The sequence below is a fragment of the Tachypleus tridentatus genome, chromosome 12 (genome assembly GCF_004210375.1).
Source record: "Tachypleus tridentatus isolate NWPU-2018 chromosome 12, ASM421037v1, whole genome shotgun sequence".
Classification (NCBI taxonomy): Eukaryota; Metazoa; Arthropoda; class Merostomata; order Xiphosura; family Limulidae; genus Tachypleus; species Tachypleus tridentatus.
In genome coordinates this window covers 79,624,881-79,649,488 of record NC_134836.1, presented here as the reverse complement: position 1 = coordinate 79,649,488, position 24,608 = coordinate 79,624,881, and the positions used below count along the sequence as shown (strand labels likewise).

General features: G+C 38.0%; 2 protein-coding genes across 7 annotated transcripts; one reads left to right on the top strand and one right to left on the bottom strand.

Annotated features, from left to right (window-relative positions):
• Positions 1–435: 435 nt before the first annotated feature.
• On the bottom strand, positions 436–22,774 carry LOC143233754 (G protein-activated inward rectifier potassium channel 3-like). 6 transcript variants are annotated; one of them, XM_076470357.1, is made up of 5 exons: positions 22,476–22,769; positions 19,230–19,314; positions 11,274–11,380; positions 2,318–3,659; positions 436–617 (listed from the first exon to the last, which is right to left on the bottom strand). In XM_076470357.1, the coding sequence occupies exons 4-5, from the start codon at positions 3,571–3,573 to the stop codon at positions 605–607; spliced, it is 1,269 nt and encodes a 422-aa protein (XP_076326472.1). In that variant the 5' UTR covers positions 3,574–3,659; positions 11,274–11,380; positions 19,230–19,314; positions 22,476–22,769; the 3' UTR covers positions 436–604. The 6 variants fall into 6 exon arrangements, with proteins under 6 accessions (XP_076326472.1, XP_076326471.1, XP_076326476.1 ...); XM_076470356.1 differs by lacking the exon at positions 19,230–19,314 and having other exon boundaries at positions 22,476–22,774; XM_076470361.1 differs by lacking the exon at positions 11,274–11,380.
• LOC143235679 (protein FAM200C-like) lies at positions 8,187–9,536 on the top strand. Its single transcript, XM_076473897.1, has 2 exons — positions 8,187–8,732; positions 8,823–9,536. The coding sequence occupies exons 1-2, from the start codon at positions 8,187–8,189 to the stop codon at positions 9,534–9,536; spliced, it is 1,260 nt and encodes a 419-aa protein (XP_076330012.1).
• Positions 22,775–24,608: the final 1,834 nt, after the last annotated feature.

Below are 24,608 nucleotides of genomic sequence, written 5' to 3'. Positions count from 1 at the left end.
ATCCCAATCGAAATGGGTGCGCCTGTGGTACTCATTCCTTCACTTCATTCTGTCAAATAAATCCTCGTCCCCCACTTTTAATTTTCTCCTCTGAAAAATGTTATTTATTTATATAAGAACCTCTAATAAGTGAGTTAATTTTTATACCCTCAACTTCAAATTTCGTTTCCAAAATTTTCCTAATGTTGATATTATCTTCCAGTTTCTGTTTATCAAAGATTGTTTTAGTTATATATCTCGTGTAAAAATTAGATTACCTATACACTGTAACTGAAGATTTGTTATCTAATTTAAGCAGAAACCCGTGTGAATTTTTAATTCAGTTAAAATTCATATCATGCTGATTGTCATATATCATGAATTTAGTCGCTGACGTTACAGCACGTTCCCAGTTCTTTCGTCAGGTTAGTATATGGTTAGAAAAGAATCGACAAGTTTATCTTCAAAACCTTTCAGTATATTATTTGAAACAACACTTTCCTCACGTTTGATCTTTACATTTGAAATTGTATTGTTAATTTTCATTTATATTAATACCACAAACAAAGATACTGATAAATCCTGCAGGGCCGTTTTTGTGTTGATGAAGGAAAGGTTCTGTCTTCTATAGATGAAACCTGAAAAAAGAAAATTATAAGGCCATATTACACACAATTAGTCATTATTAAAAAATAGTAAAGATGGCGAATTTTACACATACACAAACTTTAAATTAAGGGTAATATAATTAATTACATTATCTGTATTTATAATTTAATATATTACACTGCTTTGTCTAAAACAATTTGGTGTGAGTGATTAATTATAACCAATAAAATGTCTGAAGGGCGACTTCTGTCGAACATCTGTAACAGACGACTACAAGACCCTAGAAAATAAGTGCCCTAACATAAGTTTCTCAAGATAATAATAACAGTTATGAAAGTTACAAAACTGAAATGATTATGAAAAAAGAAATGCAAGTCTTCACGAAAATATATATATTTTTCTGATTTCGCGCAAAGCTGTCCCTAATTTAGCAGTATAAGACTGGAGGAAAGGCACCTAGTCACAGCCAACTCTTGGGCTACTCTTTTATTAACAAATAGTGGGATTGACCGTCACATTATAACGCTCCCACGGCTGAAAGGGTGAGCATGTTTGATGCGACGGGAATTCGAACTCGCGACCCTCGGATTAAGAGTCGAACGCCTTAACCCACCTGGCCATGTCGGGCTGAAAATATCTTCAAAATGTATTTTCATCTTTCGGTTTCTTAAATAACTACAAAAGATCTAGCTATCTGCGCATAACATTTTGAACAGACAGACTAAAAGGTGTGTGTTTTTATTTCAGCAAAGCCACATCGGACTATCTGCTGTGTCCGCCGAGGGAAATCGAACCTCCTGATTTAAGCGTTGTAAATCCGTAGACTGAAAGGAAGGAGCTAGTTAACAGCACCTACCACCAATTCTTGGAATTATTTTGACCGAATACTGGCATTTGAGTGTCATTCAAACTGAGCCCTCACGATCTTCAAGTGCAGAGAACTTTTTGTGGAAAAGGGACGTAAACCATGAACCATCAGATAGAGTCCGTTTACATGTGGCAAGCGTCGCTGAGAAAGATATCAGAGGAATTTACTCTGCAAGGCTTTCCCTCAAATATATATTCGTTGAAGTTTCGGTGGTTTAAGATTTGAAAATTTTATATTTTATTTGTCCCAGTGTTACATAACTTAGAGATTTAAAATAAAGTCATACTCAAAAAGTATAGAAGTTAAAAAACGAAAAGAATTAAGTAAATTAAAAACATATATGTTGATAAAAGAATTATAGAAAAAAAATGAATAATTCCACATAATTTTCCTTTGTTATTCTTTTATAAACCGCTATCCAGTAATTCAGCGATAAATCTGAAGGCCTAGAATGCTAATAATCTGTTTTTGATGCCTTTGTGCTTGGCAGAAAATAAAAAAGTAAAAGTATGCTAACAAGAGGAAAATTAAATTGAATGACCGCATTTGAAATCTTTGATCTGAGTAATGTGGTCGGTTGAAACCTTTAACCTACGTTATATTGTTAGCTGAAATCATTAACCTGTTTACGGCTGTCAGTTGAAATCTGACCTAATATTTTATCAATTTTTAATCTTTAACTTGTTCACTGTGCAAGATGAAACAGTTGACCTTATACTTTGGCCAGTTGAAACCTTTGATCCGTATATTGTGGTCAGTTCAATAACTTAGATTTTTTCACTTTTTTTATTCGGAATTCTCTAAATGTATTGATTTTTTATTATCAAGTTACTGTTTTAGACTGTGTTCTAGGTTTCTTACCTATCATGGCTCCTAGTGAACTCGTCAAAGTCATTTGCACTGCAAAGCGGTGTTTCTACTTCATTAGTGTTGTTAAATTTTCCAAAGTCGACCAAAAACTCATCAGTTTCCTTGTTGTAAGCTATTATTTGCTCAAATCGATGACCCCATAAAATCTCGTGCGAAAGATAAGAAGTCTTAGCTTGGAATGACTGACCAGTGGACTCTGTAGTTCCCTCCAGAATAACCATTAGTTCAAATTTCTCCTTTAAAAGTTCCTCCGCCGACATGGTGTACAGTGGACTGGTTTCATTAATCTCGTGGATGACCACTGTTGGCCATAAGAGGAAAAGGCCGTCACTATCGTGTCGGATGTCTAGCTGGTGGTGGTAGTAGGGCATAACTTCCTTCTCAACCGTAGTTTTTCTCTTTATTAAGTGTAAACTAATTTGAGCACCAATTACAGTAGATTTGCGCATGTCACCAACACGGAACATCAGACAAAACTTACCATCACGGAGACAGATGATGGCGTTTTGGCTGAACATGAGTGTCTGTTGACGTTTCTTGGGCCGAGAGAACTTGGAAAAGACCATGCCTACAATGAAACATTGGATCATGACCCCGGTTATGGACTGAAGACAGAGAGTAAAAACGGCTTCTGGACACTCTTCGTTGATGAACCTGAACCCATATCCTATGGTGTGCTGGGTTTCCAGGGAAAATAAAAACGCTGACGTGAAAGATTTTATGTTGTGTACACAAGGTTCCCACTCTTCATCACCCAGATGTTCAAAGTCTCCGTGAGAAAAATTTATCAGCCACCAGATGGCGCCAAAGCCCAGCCACGTGAGGATGAACCCCATGGCAAATACTAGTAAGTTCCATCTCCACTGGATGTCGACTAATGTTATAAACAAATCTTGTAGGTACCGTTGTCGTCGCTTGGCTACATTTCTGTTGCATACATTGACGGTTCCATTTTTCAGTATCATTCTTTTTCTCTGGTGTCGTGGTAAGATCCTAGACTTCTTGTCCTTACACGAATAACTTAAGCTCCCAGCAATTGAAAACTCGTTCAGAGACAGGCGTCTCGAGAAATTTCTCAGGGAGAGTGCGTTGTCCGAGTCTGTTGACGTAAAGAACGACAGTCTTTGTGCATCAACAACAGTTGGACGCATTTGATGATGTTTGTCGTACGATTCTAGTTCATTGAAGACATCTGATGTTTTTGTTTTCTCAAAAACATTACCCTGCTCTATATCTACGTACTTCATTCTTCACTCTAACGAAGTGCTCGATGACTTTATCTGAAGATGCTATTTGACAAATAATGTACAACGATTTGTAGTTTCCTTGACAACTAGGATACAAAAGAAAATAACAAAACAAATTAAACCAAGTCCGAGCTGCTAAATTTATTTTTATTTGTTTAGTAGGAATAATAATTTTTTTCGTGAGAAACTAGTTTAATTTTATAGATGAAGTAATTTGGTTTATCATGAAAACTAGGATTTGTTTGTTTTGAATTTCGCGCAAAGCTACTCGAGGGCTATCTGCGCTAGCCGTCCCTAATTTAGCAGCGTAAGACTAGAGGGAAGACTGCTAGTCATCACCACCCACCGCCAATTCTTGGGCTACTCTTTTACTAACGAATAGTGGGATTGACCGTCACATTTATAACGCCCCCACGGCTGAAAGGGCGAGCATGTTTGGTACGACCAGGGTTCGAAACCATGACCTTCGGGTTACGAGTCGAACGCCTTAACACGCTTGGCCATGCTGGGCCTGAAATCTAGGAATCTGAACATACGAAGCGTTGTTTCATATCATAACTGTTGATAAGTCTCAACGACGTTGTGTTCAAAGCTTCTGTTAGAGAATTAAACAGCTTTCACAACTCCGTCGTCGATGTAGGTGTAAAAATAAAATAAAAATGAACTAACTAAACACTGCCGACTGTTATAAGATAACAATTATGAAAATTCAGACAACAGCACAAACTTTTGCAGTTAAGCCTATATTGGACTTATTTAAATTAGGCCTAACCAGGTATGTATTGTGACAGCACATAAATTATCAAGCATAAGTTGTTAATATACTTTTAAATATTTGATAAAAGTAAAAAAAGTACCGAAAAATAATAAGTTTTGTCTGAAGAAGAAGCAATTATTAAAAAAACGTAAACGACATATGTATACTATGGTGAACTATTCTGGTTGGATAGTGGGACCTACTGTGGTTACTTAATGGAATTTACTTTGGTTGAAGTGGCAGAGCCCATTTTGACTGGATGGTAGAACCTACTCTGGTTAGAGGAAGGAATATTCTCTGTTAAGTGAAGCGACGCTCTCCGATTGGGTTGAGGTACCTACTTTGGTTGAATGGTGAGATCTATTTTGGTTAAATAATGTTACCTACTCTGACTGGATGAAGGAATCTACTTTGTTTGTGTGATAGGTTAGAATGTGGGCGTATTAACCAATGGGCTTTCAAGCCTTCATCTTAGAGAACAACGATTTGAGGGGTATATCTTAGGAAAAATCAAAATAAAGTTATGTTTGTATTATTTTCAATGAAAAACAAATTTCAATTTGTTTTATTACGTTTTAATTTATTATTGTTCTAGTGTTGATAAATAATTTTCATGGTAAGTCATTCAAGAAGAAGGGGATGCATCTAAAACTATAGACCTATAACTTAACCTTAATATGCCCCTGAATACATTTCTTTTCGTCGAAAGAACTTCTAATCTCGGACGTCATTGGACATGTGTCATCTGATAAGACAGCTAAGCACATGCACGAAAGGATAAACAACAGTTAAAGAGTCAAACAAACCGAGATCTTTCGAAAGATAGGTCTCGCCTTCTTCGAGGTGAATACATGCATACAAACAGTCAAATAAATCAGTGTATAGCAAGGTAACATAAACTAGAAAAACATCATAAAATACACATTTAAATAAGGGGTTGCTAGGCCACGTGATGAACCAGGCATATAGCACAGAAAAGTGTTATAGATATCCAAAAATACGCAGTAATTATAATCAGTAGAACACTTGATTAAGGCCTTAGCAATATATCAGGATACCAAGGTCATATGATTGTTGTTGTTTTTTAACGAGATGGGGGTTGGGGATTACTCATACAAACATATATAATATGAATGAAGTTGTAGTTCAAAACCCAAATCTTGGAACACTTATTCCGCACTTGACGTTTCAGTAGAATCATACATAAAACTTGTAAAAATATCCTGAACTACATGTTCTTAGCTGTGTTACTAAAATAAAAATTCTAACTGGTTCTATATTCTGTATCTCACTCATTCGGTTATCTCTCAATTTATCCAAAAACGAGTATCGAAAGTATACAATAAAACAAACAATGCTAACAACAGTAGAACAGAATAAAATTGTTCATCGTCACAAAAGATTCATTAAGGACAAAAATTCACCGTTGATTCGCAAACCCTGTAGTATTTTCGTTAAATATCATAATAACAATAAAGCATTAGAGTATTAATTTATATATGCTTTTCATTGCACTTTTATAAACAGCAAAAACGTTTGTCCTTGGTTCAAACAACACGTAGTGAAGGAACGTGTAGAGTTGAATTTTTTGTTTTTTGCTTTGGCCTTGAGTTATGTTTATTGATTTATTGAGACATTGTATTTCTCAGTAAGTTTCACAAAGTTTACTAAATGGGTTCCATCTAGTCTCATTAAACCGTTAGTTTAATACACTAGGCCTTTCACAGTTTTATTAAAATGTATTTTTAGCAATAGGTTAGACCTTTCCTAATCTTATTGAAATGTGTTTGCAGCTATAAACATTATTTTAAAAAACACCTTTATTAATATTTAATAAAAATATTTTGATGAGCTTTGTATAGTTTTATTATTAAACGTAACTTTATTTAAGCCTAATAATGTATTAGTTTACAACTTACGATTTAAATATAATTTTATGAACATTAACAATGCGTAAGTAGTTTTTTTCATTCTTCTAACATATGATTATCAATTATTTTCAAATGTCTACTGCTGCTAGATTTATACAATCTAGAATTTTCTGTTTTTGTGTGTTTTTTTTTCACCGGTGGATAGAGTTTTATTTTATTTGTTGTAATTTATAATCTGCTTGTATCAGGTATCGAAACACGACTTTTTAGCGTTATAAGCTTTCAAACCTTCTTTCGAGTTAATGTTTAGGAGAATATAAGTAAGACCCATGAAGTCATCTTACATAACGAAATGAAGTTTGCAGATAGAACTGGTGATACTGGGTTGCTTGTAGATAGTGACAACAGTAACAAGTAAATAAGCAAAGTAATAAGGTGCATGCAGATGGTGGCAACAGTGGTACATCACAAATTAATAAAGTACCTGTGCATAGTGACAATAGTGGTACTTTGCAAGGTGATAAAATATTTGTAGATGGTGACAATAGTGGTGATACCTCACAACGAAATGAATTACTTGAAAATAGTGACAGGTGGGTGAAAAACAATAAGAAGCATCAAAACGTGCGTTAGGGACGTATAAAAAGGTCACTTAAGGAAACGTACGAACTGGACACAGAGCCAAACAGTCACGTACTGGTCGTCCCACATTCATATAATTTTTTTTTTTAATTCTGTAGATAAAACTTCAGGTTTAAACCTAATCTGTTAGTTTGTCTATCTCTACACGTGCGTCTTGTTCGTGTGTTGTTGTAGTTTCGCCACTGATCCACCAGGAGCGTGTTTATATGAGATGAAGGCTGAGAGGAATCAAACCGCTGATTTTAGCGTTGCAAAGTCAGCTGTCTCACTAGGGAATAAAATACGAAACGACTGAGTAAAATAAAAAATAATGAAATAGAAACTGGTTGCAATTTGGAATATAAGATAACATTTGTGTATTTCATACATCACAGAAAAAACAAAACAACAGTCATATCCACCGAGAATAGGGTAAAAAAGTGTATGAAAGAATGAACTGTAGATAAAAAGAATCTACTGACATTTTTGGTAAAAAAAATATTCAAAGTAGAATGGCGCGTGCCACTTCTGCCTCCTGGGGAAGCATCTATGCATCTAGCTTTTCTGGAACATTAAGTAAAATTTAGTGACAATGTGCATATGAGCAGTAAGTTCGAATTAAAACATATTTGTTTCTAGCGCTGTCAAGAACTGTTTAGATGTGGATTATTAGCAGTCAACTTTAAACTTCAAAACATAAATTAAATTTTCCATTCTTAAAAATTAAGGACACGTCTAATGAGGTCATCAGTTTGATCATATACAAGAAATGCAGCTTATTGGCTACAACGTTCTCTACTTCTACACGAGTATATTTGAATTACTAAGCAGTCCAACTGCAGAGACTTTCCGTACGCACGTGATAAATTATCCACTAATCCATATCACACATGTGTAGAGAGAAATACATCTATTTGCCCGAAGTAAAAATATGGAAGGTTTTCATTAGGCCTAATGTTTTGGTTAATCAGCAACACACGACAAATGAGAGAGAGGGAGGTTATCATCACGTCTCAGTCCACACCACCCATCCGTGCCATCAACACGTGAGTTATGGTCTCCCTGTTTCAATGTTATTTTTTTTTCTGATTCATAACAGTAGGGTGGAAGATTGGTTATGTATTATTTCAGATTTTGCTTTCTACACATTTATGTAAATGAGCGATGGGTTGTTTACATAACATACATCATCACTGTAGCAGTGTAGCCGTTACAATATTTTCATAGAATGTATTGTCATGCCTACAAATCTACTGATTAAACCAGGTATTTCAGTCTCTCCATCACATATTTTAGAGATAATTCATAAAAAAAAAGAAAACACCTACACATGAATGTGTTTCTTTTCCAGATTTGTCTGCAGTATGTCGAAGAAACGAAAGTGGAATGACGAATATGTCAAGTTTGGTTTCACCTGTACTACAGAGAAGGATGGGACACAACGTCCACAGTGTATCCTGTGCAGCACACTCTTCTCCAATGCGAACTTGAAGCCATCAAAGCTTGATGAACATTTCAAGAACAAACATGGTGGCAGGGATGCAGGAAATGACATTGTGACATTAAGGGTCAAAAGAGCTAGGTTTGATCAGGTTGGCACATTGCCGACTTATGGATTTTCGCCAACAGAGAAACCTTTACTGCGTGCTTCTTATGAAGTTGCATACCAGATTGCTAAATCAAAGAAACCCCATACAATTGGTGAGGAACTGATCAAGCCATGTGCCCTTGAAATGGCAAAGATTGTTCTCGGCAAGGAAGCTGAGAAGAAACTCCAACAAGTGTCTTTGTCAAATGATGTAATCCATAACCGAATCATCGACATGAGTGTTGACATCCTGGAACAAGTTGTAGCTGACATCAAGGCTAGTCCAGTTAAGATTAGCCTACAAGTGGATGAATCAACAGATGTATCCAACTGTTGTCAGCTATTGGCAGTAGTTCGTTACGTGAAGGAGAAAAAAGTGGAAGAAAGTTTCCTTTTCTGTCAGTCCTGAAAGACAACTGCACAAGCTATAGATGTGCTTAACAAAATACAAGAATTTTTCTCAAGAAACGAACTTCACCTTGACAAAATTGGTTCAATATGTACAGATGGTGCACCAGCAATGCTGGGCAATCGTTCTGGGTTTGCTGCATTAATGAGGAAAGAAATTCCTAATCTGAAAATCACTCACTGCTTTCTTCATCGTCACTCTCTTGCAGCAAAGACATTGCCCCCAGATCTCAAGAAAACTCTGGATATTTGTGTCAAGGTTGTAAACTTTATTCGCAGCCGAGCTTTGAATCATCGATTGTTTCAGTCACTTTGTGAGGAAATGGGTCAGGAACACACTGTTCTTTTGTACCACACTGAAGTGAGGTGGCTGTCTCGTGGTCGTGTGCTGTTTCGTGTGTTTGAACTGAGAGGAGAAATTCATCAGTTTCTCTGTGAAAGGGTACAAGAACTGGCTATATATTTCAAAGAACCTAGTTTTGTTCAGATGCTTGCCTATTTGGCTGATGTGTTTTTAGCTCTCAATGAACTCAATCTCTCTGCAAGGAAGGGGACTCAACATTGTGACTGCAAGCGCGAAATTGGCTGCATTCAAAGAAAAACTTGTCTTGTGGATAAAGCGTGTGAAGATGGGGAATTTGGCAAATTTCCCCTGCCTGGAAGAGACAGTCACAGAAAATTCTACCCTGCATCCAGACTTTGTTGCAAAAGTTGTTGAACATATGCAGATGCTGCGTACTTCATTTGAGGGTTACTTCTCGTGTGGAGAGCTGCAAACCTATGACAACTGGATCCTGAATCCTTTTATGCAGAATTTGGAAGATGTCAGCGGCATCAAGGAAGATCTCATCGACCTTAGACACAATCGTGAAATCCAAATGGAGTTCACCAATAGTCAGCTGGAAGACTTCTGGGCTTCTCAGCTGGAAGCATACCCTGCATTAGCGAAGAAAGCTCTTGAAGTGCTGGTACCATTTGCAACTACTTACTTGTGTGAACAAGGATTTTCTTGTCTACTTCACATCCAAACAAAATGCAGAAATCGGCTGAATTCTGAACATGACATGCGAGTGGCACTCAGTACAAAGACGCCAAGATTTGATGCCATCATAGAGAAAAAAACAGCAGCAACGAAGTCACTAAGTTTACTGTGCATTACAGGCTAAATAAAAACATCATTAACAAAATTGAAATTAATTTTTCATTATGTACCCTGAATTTTTGTCTTGAAAAAAGGTATGCTGTATGTATGAAGATTAAAAAAAATTTTTGATTACATCAACTTTGTATTTTTAGCTTTTTTTATATTTAAGTTTCCAGGGGGTGCGAGAAATGATTATTGATTTGAAAGGGGTGCAAACACTGAAAAAGGTTAAGAACCACTGCTCTAACAGATACACAAACAAAAGTTTTACCCTAAACCTTGAGTAGCTCAAACTGCGTGACCATACAACTACTAGAAAATACAGCTAGCTCAAACAGTTGTACATACACAAGTCTCACCCTAAACCTTGAGTAGTTCGAATTATTTGAATGATAAATATTGCAAAAACTCAAAACAGCCATTATAATTAAACCAACTGTGGAATGTTTATATTAAACTAACTATAAACTACAGGGTAAAAATATGCAAATTATAAAACAACGATGTTGTTAAAAACACTCCAGATGTCCAGTCAGACTGAAACATCGTGTACTATTTTCGTATACAGATCCAAGAAAGGTCTGATTTCATAATCACTTAGACAATTCTATGGCGATATAGCTACGGTAGCAAGTTATCCACTTTTAAAATTATTAACCACTCAAATTGTCACACAATTACAACGTACACAGGATACATAAAAAACAGTTTGTGAGAACCAACTGAATTATTCAACGAATAAAGCAAACAATTATATATCTTCCACTTTTTAACAACCGTTTTTATTATTAAAAGAAATAGCTATCAAAGCCAAAAAAAGCGCATACTACTCGTAAATTGGGAAAAAAAATATTCTGCTTGTAAATGTTTATAATTTTGTCTATATTTTGCCACGAAGTATTGCTTTAATTCAACAGAAAATGTTATTGTACTCTTATTTACTGTAACCAAAAGTGGAAATGTAACCGTTTGCAAAGTGCACTCAATATACGTATTTGTACTACAGAAACTTCGTTACGAGCTTCGTATAACAAACTCCATATAACTAGTCTCTGTAAGCCAGTTAAAATACAAATTAAACATGTGCAACCAGGTCCGGCCCTAGGGGGCTGAATCATATACCTCAAAATGTCACTCTGGTCAACTCAAATTCATTGTCCTTAACGGTTTAAAAATCACATTATCAGCTTAAAAACTTGTATCAGTCTATGGTGGCCTCCATTAAAACCTCACTGCTCCCTCCTCTCCCAAGAGAGAGGAGATGGAGTCAGGTCAGTGTGTAACCAATTAATAATATTGTATTTTTCTTACTCCCATTGGTCCCCCGCTGGGACAGTGGTACGTCTTCGGATTTACAACACTAAATTATTGGTTCGATTCCCCTCGGTAGACACAGTAGATAACCGGATGCGACTTTACTATAAGAAAAAAACAACAACATTTACTTTCATTATAATTATTTGTTTAAAGACACGTTGATGTTAGGCCAACAAGACAACCATAATGATATACAGTTAACAATAACTTGTAATGTAATACTTATGAACCGAATGATAATTATATTCTAACGATTAGGGTTACCTTTTAGCTCACAGTAGATGGTATGTTAGGAAAGGAGTTAGTTGCTCCCATTTCTGAATGTTTACACTTACTACTACATGTTAATGTATAGCACAATTCTTGACTATGTGTATGAAAATGACAGATTGTGAAGTAAATGAAATTAGTTTAGTCCTTTTATGCTGCAGAAAACTATTTTGACTTCTGCTGCACAAGTTAGTTATGAAAATTATTCTAAATATTAATTTGGCTACGTTTAAAAAGTCTGTGTTTGCAAATGAAGTTGTAAGGTTAAAATATATTTTGTATACAGTTTGTTTATTAACAGTTTCTAATTAATTGGTAATATTGGTCCATAACTTTTCAAAACTTAAAAAAATATTCGCTACCCCGAAAAAGCAATGTTCCAGAAAAAACAAAACAAAAGCAGATATCACATTTTGATTTTATGACATAAAGGAAACGTTTAGTAGGTTTCCACCTGAGAGTAAGTCAGTGGAGGCGAATCATAAAAAATGGACTGTTTTAAAAATAAACTCAGTTCATTTAAATAAAGTTTTCTACTATCAGCACAGTTACTACCTTTTTTATTATTATTTCACCTCACGTCATTGAAGTAATTTTTAACATGATATCCACCAGGACAAACTCAACGATGTTGCTTGAACATCACTGAAAGTAGGCTTAGGGCTGAACTCAGATACAGTCGCGGGACTGGTTTAGGTCACGCTAAGCGTTAAGCAACTTCGGTCTTCACGTTACTACGATTCGTGATAATTGTTTTTTTAGTGCGACTTTTTAGATTCGTTACCCTTTCTCGACTAGCCATACTCTTTGATTTGACGCTGGACATTATGTTCAACTTAGATATCGTTATTTATAAAGAAATATAATCAAATCCAATAACAATCACATAAAACTGTAAAGATTTATGGAAACATCTTGCCCTAATTAACTTTGCGATTAATCCTAACATAGCTTTTATATATATATATAGCGCAGCACAAATCTGTAAGACGAAACGGTGGCTGATAGTTGTTTTTTTAATACATTAAAATATTTTATGAAACAATATACCTAAACTCTTGAAATACCTAACTTGTTATGTGTGACATAACGGTCAGTATGTCCTTGGTTCGTGTCCTACTGCCACAAAAAACGAGCTTCGCACTTTAAGGTCGTAGATGTATTATAAAAGTAACAGCACAATCCCATTATTTGACCTATAATACACCATATAGTTGTAAGCTAGCTTCTTTTCTTCTAGTCTTTCATTTGAAAATAAGGAACAGGTAGCGTCAGTTAGTCGGAATAAACAAATATCAGATCAGAATAACATTTCACTATACAAAAAACAATCACATTAATATAATTTAAGTTTAAAAATAAAAATTTACATCAAATATTAAAAATGTTTCTGTTGTTTCATCAGTAACTTTATGCAAATTTTCAGTTTTCAACAAGGTAGTTTAAAATGGCTATACGTTTGACCATTTCTGGAACAAAGTTCTGCAATATTATTTTGTACTAGCTCGCGCAAGTGTTACATATAAACCAGGCCAGTAATATTAGCCCTTCATAGGCACGACATTACTGACTCTGCTTGTTTCATTACATCACAGAAAATATAAAAACTACCAAAACTAAAAATATAATTATTAATGTTCCATTTTCCTAATAAAGGTACGATTTATAACCCGATTATCTGGTTAAACTGTAGTTAACTTGTTATCTATATCTGTGTTCATAATACCAGTTTTGAAAAATGTTTAAACAAATGTATAATCCAAACGAGACTATCCATTTTATATATGACACAAAATTCTTTGTTTATATTAGTCCAAAAATATAGCAATGCCACTTATAAATACTTAATATAAAACATACTGTAGCTTATAAAACACTGGATTACTTAAGATTATTTTAATGATATTCGAACATCTTGTGATATGTCCATTAGGCAGACACCTAGCTACACGCGTTTCGTTGTTCACACTTATTCGAAATCTGTTACAAATCCACGCAAAACAACACCATTTAAAAACCGAAGATTAAAGTCCATGAGTATTACAGAACGTTGCTAATACAGGTAATTGTTTACGTTAAGCATTTGCTCAATTTGTACATAAAATTTGTTTAGTTGTCTAGAATAATCAAGAGCATTTGTTTTGTTTTTTGTTTTTGAATTTTGCGCAAAGCTACTCGAGGGCTTTCTGCGCTATTCGTCCCTAATTTAGCAGTGTAAGACTAGAGAGAAGGCAGCGAGTCATCACCACCCACCGCCAACTCTTGGGCTACTATTTTTACCAACGAATAGTGGGATTGACCGTCATATTATAACGCCTCCAAGGCTGAAAAGGCGAGCATATTTGGTGTGACGGGGATTCCAACCCGCGGATTACAAGTCAAGTGCCTTAACCCACTTGGCCATGCCGGGCTGTATTCTAGAGCAAAGCCACATTGAACTATCTGCTGTGTCCAATATGGGGAATTGAATCCCCGGATTTTAGCGTTATTGAGACCATACACTCACATATATCACATGATAATTTAAAGCTCCTTTGTACTTTCAATTAGTTTATACATGCTCTCTGGCAGATCACGCCTTACTGAGCACGCTTGAATTATTTAAAAATATTTTCTATAAGCCTAAATCAGCTAACAAAGCTGTCCTCCTGAGGATAGGCACTCAGAGATTGTTTGAACGCTTAAAGGAAAACCAGCCGATAAATAGAACTACTTTCCTGTAAGCCTAATCAGCTGCATAGGGAAAGTTTTAAAAGGAATATTCAGCAGTTGACTCTCTATGAAAACGGTTTCAAAATTACCCGAAATCCAAATGGATTCCATAAATTCAGATAAACAATAGATCATTTAGTTAAGACTCACAGAATCAATAACAGATAGTTTTAACGAAAACAACTGCACTGTCGCCTGTTTTTTCGATTTTAAACACTAAGCAGCATCATGGTCTAAGGTTCATTATGTATGTCAACGATATGTCTGTAAACGTTCCAAATCATGTAAATTCATCGTAATTTAAAGATGGCGCTGCGGGTTGGAAAAATGTAGCAACACCATTAGTTGTAAGAATCAATTTGTAATCACAATTAAACAGAATTGAAAAATGTTGTCAAAAATGCCGTATCAAAATTAACGTCCTCAAACATCAATTATTAGTTTTAATAAGGGGACCGTCCACGACTGTCTCGTGTAGTGTTTGTGGTGATGGCCACATGACCTCGCGTTGCCTGAGGCATGTGGCGACATATGCTTGGTAGCTGCAGGGCCGCCGACGGTTTCGCGGGCGAAGGCGAAGCGGACGGGGGTGGCAGCTCCTCCTGCTGTGTCGCCCCATGGAGCTGTGGGTGGGGTCCCCGAGGGGGCGACTGTTACGGCGGCTGCAGCGTCCGGGGAGGGTGTGTCGCGGTCCCCTAAGGAGGTTCGCGTCTCGCCTGCCAAGATTGTGGTGGCTGCATCCTCTGGGGAGATGGGTGGCGCCTCGGGGCACTGTTCGAGCGGTGGGAGCCTCTGAGGAGGCTTCGATCCATCCTTCGGGACCGGATTTGGATGGGGCCTCTGTGGGTGTTCTGAGTGGCTCTGAGGCATCCCTCGTCTCTGTGGAGGCTCTGGTCTCCCTGTCGGGTGGTGTGGGGGTTGGGAGCTGTGTGGGCACCCACAATCCCACCACCCTGGTAAGTGTTGAGGAGGGTCCTGCCCCTCTGTTCGGGATGGGTCTGTGGGAGTGGTTGGGGACTCCGTGGAGCCCCTGGCTTCCCCTGCTGGCGCTACTGCAAGGCATGGGAGATGACTAAGACCAGACATATCTCCAGTCTGGTGTTGGAGAATGGTCAATCATCATCTGACATCTCCGACATTCTGGACGTGTGCCTCGGCTACTATCGCTGTTTGATTTTGGCTTCGCCCGTGGACGAGGGGTTGTGGGACGACATTACACGGTTTTTGCCCTCCCTCGACCTTTCTTTTCACGACCAGCTGGTGAAACCAGTCTCCTTGAGTGAGTATTGGTCGGCCATTTGGTCCATGCTGCTTGGTAAGTGTCCTGGGCCGGATGGGCTGCCAGTGGAATTTTACAGCCATGTGTGGCATGTCGTTGGACCCTCCTTTGTCTGACTTTTTAACAACTGTCTGGCTGAGGAGTCTCTGCCGCCGGGAACGCTGGATGGGCTAATTACACTTATCTGTAAGGATTCCAGCCAGTCTAAAAATCTTTCCTCATAGCGATCCATTTCTCTACTGGACGTGGATGCAAAGATTATTTCTAAGGTCCTGTGTGCTCGTTTGGGTGCAGTCATTCCCTCCTTGGTCTGCTGCACTCAGACTTGTGGCGTGTGGGGCAGAAGTATCCAACAAAATCTGGTGCTTCTCAGGGACCTGTTCCATTACATCACGGATTGGGATACCCTGCAGTCTTTGTGTCCCTCGATCAGAGCAAAGCTTTCGATCGAGTTCACCAAGAGTTTCTGTGGTTTGTTCTAGGGAGATGTGGCCTCCTTCCAGTTTCTGTCCGATACGTGTGTGCTCTCTATTCGACTGCTTTGAGTAGGCTCTTGGTTAACGAGTACCTGACGTCTTCCTTTTGCATCTTACAGGGGTTTCGTCAGGACTGCGCGTTGTCCGTTGGTTATCGAGTGTCTGCTCTCTCATCTGTTCCATTCGGTCTCGGTGCGTGGCCCCAGGTGCCGGGGGTTCCTGCGTGACGAATGTTGCGTATGCACACGATATGAACCTGTTCCTCGAGAACGTTACATCCTTAGGTTCAGCACTGGCCATCGTCCATTGTTACTCTCGGGCCAGCGCAGCCCAGCTAAACGTCCCCAAGTCTCGGACAAGGGGCTTTAGCAAATGGGCCTCATCTGCCAACTCCCCTTTTGGTCTGGATTGGTCCCCTCCCCGATCACCTGCTTCGGGGTTCGTTTTCTTGCAAACCCTGGGGCTGCTTGGGATGGGGTGATTCAGCGTGTTGGTTCGACTGTGCATGATTACTGCTACTGTCCTGTCAACCTGTTTAATAAGGCAGAGGTGGTGTGGAGAAGGGTCCTCCCCTTGGTTTGGCATCTCAGGGCCGTCCTTCATCTGGATGACTACACTGCTCGGACCATCGAGCGCCATGTCTATGCCTTCCTGTGAGGTGGTAAGCGTGAGGCAGTGTCTCGGCACTCTGACGCTGCAGCCTCGTAGGGGTGGTCTGGGCATCCCATGTGCCGGACCCAGTGTCTTTCCCTTCTTCTGTCCGTTACCCTTCACTGTCTTTGGAGGGTCACCCCTGTTGCCACCTAGTGAGATTCTTGGTCGGTGTGGGGCACAGGCTCTTTGGTGTTCCTATGAGCCTGGAAACACCTACGAGTTTTGACCCACCTTCCTGGTACGTCGGCGCTGCTGCTGCGATACGGCGGTGTCGTTCAGTATCTGCCGAATAACCGACAGGCTCCCGTTCTCTCTGCCGCCTGCTGCTCCTAGCATGTACCCACAGGATAGAGTGATACAATCCTGCTCTTCCATGGGACGTTGTTTGGGGCCGCATTGCACTGCACCATGTTGATCGCTACCTCCAGGCTTTCAACTGGCGTGTGGTGCATAACATCCTGCCAGTGAGGGAGCGTACCTACCTGTACATCATAGTTGTGTCCCGTGTGTCACACCCAGGAGGAGTCTGTCCTGCACAGGATGGTCCTCTGTCTGACGTCAGCAGAGATCTGGGAAAGGGTTGCGGGCCTTTTCCAGGTCCCGCCGCTCTCGGCGGAGACCATCCTGTACCATGTACCTGTCCCTGTTCCCAGCCACCTGGCCTTTTCCTTTCAGTACACAATTACCATCTTTAAGTTCGTCATCTGGCTTGCTCGGAACAACTCGGTCTTTGAGCAGGCCTCGGTGTGGTACTTTTCGATACTGGGTAGGGCCAGGTACCGGTTGTTACTCCGTCTTGAGGCAGACTACCAGCGCCTGTGTTCCGGAATGTTTTACCATCTCTGGCGGCCTGACGTCTCGACCCTTTGTGCGTTGGTGGGGGGGTCGGGTGGAGATCGGCTTCTGAGCCGCCCTTCCTCCACTCTCGCTTTGTGTGTTTTTGTACAGATTAGTGTTTATATATATTTCATGTTTTTGTTTGTTTTTTCAATTGTAAATATTCATGTTTGTATCTATTTAATGTTTTTTGTTCATATTACTGTTTGTATATATTTCATGTTTTTTGGGTTTTCTCATTTGTAAATACAGTATTCATGTTTGTATATATTTAATGTTTTTCACTTGTTCATATTTCATGTCTTGCCTTTTTGTCCTGTTTTCTTTGTTGTAAATAAATTCAAAGTGAGAGCAAAAGAGCTGTCTGAGGCCTTCAGAAAGAAAATTGTAGCAGTTTATGAGTCTCTTAAGGGATTTTGGACAGATGAGTCCAAAATTGAATTGTTTGGACACCAGAACAGAGGACATGTTTGGCGTAAACCAAATACAGCATTCCAGGGAAAGAACTTCATACCAACTGTAAAGCATGGAGGCGGAAGTGTCATGGTTTGGGGGGCTGCTTTGCTGCAGCAGGACCTGGACAGCTCACAATCATAGAATCCACCATGAATTCTACTGTGTATTAGAGGGTGCTTGAGAATCATGTGAGACCATCTGTACGAAAATTAAAGCTGAAGCAAAACTGGACCCTGCAACACGACAATGACCTAAAACATACCAGTAAATCCACCTAGGGCTGGCTGAAAACTAAGAAACGGAGAGTCCTGGAATGGCCGAGTCAAAACCCAGATCTTAATCCCATTGAGATGCTGTGGGGTGACTTGAAACGGGCTGTATGCAAGAAACCCCTCAAACATCTCACAGCTGAAAAAATTCTGCATTGAGGAGTGGGGCAAGCTTTCTTCAGACTGATGTCAGAGGCTGGTAGATGGCTACAAGAAGCGTCTCACTGCAGTTATTTCAGCCAAAGGGGGTAACATTAGCTATTAGAGGGTAGGGTGTCCTAACTTTTTACTCAGTTAGAATATGCATTTTTGTAAAAGTACATTTACAGAAGATCTTGAAAAGTATTTTCTTCAGCTTTAATTGTTTAGTTATATTCCTATAATCTCTCAGTATTGTTGAAATTGAGATTAAATATTTGTATATCCAAACATATTACAAAAATACACAGGCTTTCATAGGGTGTCCTAACTTTTTCACATGACTGTACGTGTCCTGTATGGATTAACATATGCATGATAAAATTAATAACAATATAAAATACAAAGTACCGAGACCCACTTCATCAAATTTCACGCACAAACATGCCAACAAACAAATACTTCTGACAAGCTCTTAGATTTTTCGTCAAATTATTTCACGCAAAACTGGCACAAAAATGACTTTTTGTGCGAATCAAATGGCTATTACATTCGTGTTATAGACAGTAATACGTTCCTCTCATACCTTAATATATATACTATAATAATAACATTTAACGAGTTACTATTTCACAATAGACACCATTATTTAGTGGTTGTAAAAACTAGCGAATTGGTTATCACACTGAAACTATTCTTAAAGATAACATCCACCGAATATTATAAAAATAACGTAAATAGACAATGTTCTGAAAGGGTCTCTCTGACCCTCATGTGGTGATTATTCTTTATAACTCCAACATTTCACTGATACCACTAAAATCCACAGAGGGGAAGAGGGAAGCGTAATGCAACTGACCCTACTAGATCTGTAAAACTCGACAAGGAAATGTATGTCTGTATCTGTCAGCAAGTGTCTTGTTTGCCCTGAAGAAGTCGTAATGCTGTATTAAATAAAAACAGTAATGTTTTAACATCATATTTGTTAAATATCATAAACCTATGTAACTGTAATCATGGACTTGATAAAGCTGAGTATGAAATATATTGAAAGGTTTGTTAAGACAACAAAACTTTAAGGTTAGATAGGGAGTTATGTTCTTGGATCAATTGTTGAAAACTATTGTTATTCGTTTACAGTGAACTTCAAAGACAAAAATAAATTAAAACTATCTACATTAACAATGTTTCTAATATATATATATACATATGTGTGTGTGGTGAAAATAAATACATTTTAATATAGTTAAATAGTAAAATAAATAAAATCACAAGAAAGGACTGCGATAAAAACAGTAAATCCAAACCTCTGACTAATTATATCAGTTTGTTATAACTCACAAAAACAAGTCCAAACAAAAACAAAAAACGCCGCATCAACTGAAAAGATCTCAGGGTGCAATCTACAATGTGAGATTATAAAATGTACCCTAGGTTTTGGAGGTGTCTGAGCAAGTAGGGCCCATATCCAGACAATGGATGGGACGCTTTATACTAATATAGTTCGTTTGCTGTGCTATCAATTAGTGTCTTTCTACCATACTGGGGATTGAAATGTTAACATCAAGAGTTAAGTTTTCATGTTATTTACCCCCAAATGGTAGTACCTTATTTCCTTTTTTTTTTTTTCAATTAATTCTTTACTTGGGAGAGCAGTCACTTTCCCACAACTATCTGTAGAAACGTTGAGGGCTTGAGCACCCACATCTCGCTCTCCTAACTTTTATTTCTATATCTATTGCTACTTTTTACTTTATTTCTTTACGTGAGACTGGCGAATGGAGGTTAAAACTGGTAAACGGTTTTTTTTCCCACCGCAATGTGGGTCCTACTTCTTCAGTCTCCTCCAAAACTTAGAGTACATTTTATAATCCCACATTGTAGATTGCACCCTGAGATCTTTTCAGTCGATGCGGCGATTTTTGTTCAATTTGTTTTTGTTTCGGCTTGTTTTTTGAATGATAACAAACTAATATATATATATATATATATAGAGAGAGAGAGAGAGAGAGAAAAAAGGGCATTTTTATAACTAAGCGTACAGTGCAGTTAGCCAACATTAATATTTCATTTTATATGACAACAAACGTATCTGTATGGTTCGGTTTGTCTTCTAGTTTCATTTAATCACATGAATGTAAGACATAAAACCCAAGCCACAGAGCAATAACTCTCTAATGCCAAGTTGTTAACTGTCAATAAAGAAGTTTACTATTAATTTACTGTGTCTTCTCTCACTTCGTGTTGTATACCATCATCATAACGCCCATAATGAAGACATAATTGGAACAGTAACTACTGTGAATGGGATGAAGATTATTACTAGTGTTACCATTATCAACTGACATGAATATCTTCTTCAGCAAGACTAGAAACAAAAAAAAAAACATTTTCATTGCTGTCTTCACCAGAAGAATATCTTCATGGTTGCCTTTACAGCGGCTCAAACACGTCTGGTGTTTAGTTTTCATTCCATCATTTTGGGAGTTTTACAATTTGTTTGTTTTGTTTGTTTTTGAATTTCGCGCAAAGCTACAGGAGGGCTATCTGCGCTAGTCGTCCCTAATTTAGCAGTGTAAGACTAGAGGGAAGGCAGCTAGTCATCACCACCCATTGCCAACTCTTTTACCAACGAATAGTGGGATTGACTGTCACATTATAACGTCCCCACGGCTGAAAGGGTGAGCATGTTTGGTGCGACCGGAATTCGAACCCGCGACCCTCGGATTACGAGTCGAACGCCTTAACGCGCTTGGCCATGCCGGGCCTGGGAGTTTTACAAAACACTTCGTGAACATAAAGATGATAAATAACTTGTGACATTATTTCACGTGCTATACATTTACAAACTGGCACGAGATGTTCTCGTCACAGAAACGACAGCATTGGTCAGATTCTTACATCTGAAGTTAAACGTTGTAACAGATAAAATTAATAGTAGTGTAACGTAACATTAAATAATTCGTTTTTGTTTTTTCCTTTTAGAATGTTATTAAATATATGAGACAAAATCTATATACACTTGCACCTTCGGAAAAAAAAAGGATTCTCTGATGTTAATATTTTCTTGTCTTTGGAAACCCCTGAAGATAAGCGATAACAGAAGATGGAGAAAATAACTACGCGTTCATACGGTCAGACTACGTGCTAACCCTATGAAAGTCAGACACTGGACAACCAAACAGCTGAATAACCGGTTGTCTAAATATCATAAACCCTTAAAAACGGGCCCGGCATGGCCAGGTATTTAAGACACTCAACTCGTAATTTGAGAGTTGCGGGTTCGAATCCCTTTGACACCAAACATATTTGTCCATTCCACCGTGGGGGTGTTATAATGTTACAGTATAAGCATAAATTGATACTTTTGGTGAAAGAGTAGCCCAAGAGTTGGCGGTGGGTGGTGATGACTAGCTGTCTTCCCTCTAATCTTACACTCCTAAATTAAGAACGGCTAGCGCAGATAGCCCTGATGTAGCTTTGCGCAAAATTCAAAACAAACCAAACTCTTAAGAACGTGATAACAAACATGCGGGGTGGCCCATTATTCCTTGGATAACAAATCAATTAGGTATTATAAATTGTAGATTTAGGCTTCGCATAAAATACAATATACGTTTCAGAAGTATGACATTACTTGGTTTTAAAAATCAGACAAGAATTATTCCCCTGACTTGGCCAAGTTTTTTGGTTAAAATTCATAACGAGTTACAGATATGTAACTATATCTAATCGTTTGCTGATGGTAATTTTTATACTCTCATTAAAATTAAAATTCGCTGCTTTCTCTACAGTTTAGTCATACATATATCATTAGCTATGAAAAAGAAAACGTACACGTTCCCTGTACATTGATAAGCAAGGAAAATAGAATCCATCTTCAACTTTCAACTAAGTTTACGTACTTTTAATGACGATTCGATTCCCTGTGGTGGACACATGAGACAAACAAATGTAGCTTTGCTCTCAAACATGGTGTTACAAACCCACGATATTTAACAAAGGTTTTATTTACTTTTTACGGTGACCAAATGAAAAGCATTGTAACTAAATATTTATATTGCTAATCAACTGTATTCTTAAAATTATAAAATGTTTTACTTACAGGTTACACGTGAAGTTGGTTCGTGCGATGTTCGTTTCTAGATTGTTCTTTTTCGTTTCGTTTTGTTATATGGCTACTTGATTAGGTCACGCTCTGAGTTAAATATGTTGATATTTACCTGTACTTAAGATTTAAGTCTATGTGAAACCGGTTTAAAGAATAAAAACAAAATTCTCTTTTACTTGCGTTTACGGCAGTAAATATTGCTCGGAAGATTATCGATTACAACACGTACAGAACAACCACCTCGAAATGCTTTGGTTGCTTGAAAGACGATCTGTTTAAGATGACGTCACTAGTCCCAGTAAATCTCGCGAGAAATCCATTATTAGCTTTATTATTTTGTTTGCAATACTTTATTCAGTATTTTGTCATGTGACGCTCTATACATAACTTCTGGAAGCCTGTTTTACTAAACGACACTAGAATTGTAAAGTGTCTAAACTCAGATTGGACAAAAGTTAATATGACGTCAAGTGAACAGCCTTGTACTTTAAAGTCATTAGTCAACAGATGAATGTATTGAAATTCAACTGATTTGCATGTGGATTTGTTTTTGGCAATGAAACTTTACACATGATGAAGTTAAACAAAATGCAATGGAAGAAACAGGAGCATGTTCTCAGAAAAAAGACTGCCAATATGTTTGTTTCTCATCGTTGGACCGAGACAATGAATTATACTTAATTCATATGGCTTAACAGAGACAAGATTATCGCATTTTGTGAAAGAACGCTGTATTTGTTAGCTACATATGACTAATTTATTTGGAAGGTTTGTATTCTCAAGACGGCTACTAGGGGTATTAAAACTTGTAAATAACCCTGCTTTGTTTAGAATTTCGTGCAAAGCTACACAAGGGCTATCTGCTTACCGCCAACTCTTGAGCTACTATTTAACAAACGAATAGTGGGATTGATCGTAACTTATAACGTCCTCGCGGCTGAAAGGACGAACATTCTTGGTGTGATGAGGATTCGAACCCGCGACCCTCGGATTACGAGTAGAGTGCCTTAACCACCTGGCCATGCCGGGCCCTGTAGATGATCTAAGAAGATCGAAACATTGCTCTCTACTTTATTTTAATTAAAGTTTTAATACCCATATTGATAATACATTTTTACTTCAAATGGGTTTCAAGTCATAACGGATTTCAGAAGGTTTGTTTGTTTTTGAATTTCGAGCAAAGGTACAAAATAAACTTCTATGTTGTGTATACCGTGAGTATCGAAACCCTATTTTTTAGTGTTATAAGCTTTCACATTTACCGCTGAACCACGAGGGGGGAGGAGTTGTTTGTTTCACAATTTCACACAATGTTACACAGTGGATTTCTGCGAACAGCCATCTTCAATTTAAACTTACAGCCAGCCCAAAGAGGGAGGGCATATTGTCAATTACATCTTATGCTAACTAATTTAATAATTTGTCCTGACTGTCACACCTAAAACATAGCCACAAGAGGCTGAAATAATTTTTGGTGCAATTTGTAGCATACCATGACTAGTCAGGTTCATAGTCTGGGTATGCTAAATATTGTCCACGTCAGGTCTTTCTCAAATTTTTACTTGTTTGTTTGTTTGTTTTGGAATTTCGCGCAAAGCTACTCAAGGGCTATCTGCGTTAGCCGTCCCTAATTTAACAATGTAAGATTACAGGGACGGCAGTTAGTCATCACCACCCACCTCCAACTCTTGGACTACTCTTTTACCAACGAATAGTGGAATTGACCGTAACTTTATAACGCCCCACAGCTGAAAGGGCGAGCATGTTTGGTGCGACGGGGATGCGAACCCGCGACCCTCGTATTATGAGTTGCACGCCTTAATCCACCTGGCCATGCCGGGCCAAGTTTTTACTCCAAAGAAAACTGCAAAGAAGTTTTTCTTGTAGTACAGCCATTGGCTTTCGTAAATAAACAATTAAATTCTGTCGTACAAACATTACTTGATAAAATGCACGTGCTTATTTTTGTTATGTAAAAATTAAAATGAGCCCTACCTCCCAAACACTACAATGTATACTTCATTTATTAATTTATTATATTCCCGGTAAACCAGTGTTATGTTTTTATTAGTAAAAAGGATTATTTCCTATAATATGTCAGGTTTGTTTGTTTTTTGTTGTTGTTTT

Excerpts from the sequence above, each read along its gene's own strand:
- LOC143233754 (XM_076470356.1), bottom strand. The coding sequence starts at position 3,573 with ATGAAGTACGTAGATATAGAGCAGGGTAATGTTTTTGAGAAAACAAAA.
- LOC143235679 (XM_076473897.1), top strand. The coding sequence starts at position 8,187 with ATGTCGAAGAAACGAAAGTGGAATGACGAATATGTCAAGTTTGGTTTC. Across the intron at positions 8,733-8,822 it reads AAGTGGATGAATCAACAGAT|ACAACTGCACAAGCTATAGA; the intron begins GTATCCAACTGT and ends CAGTCCTGAAAG.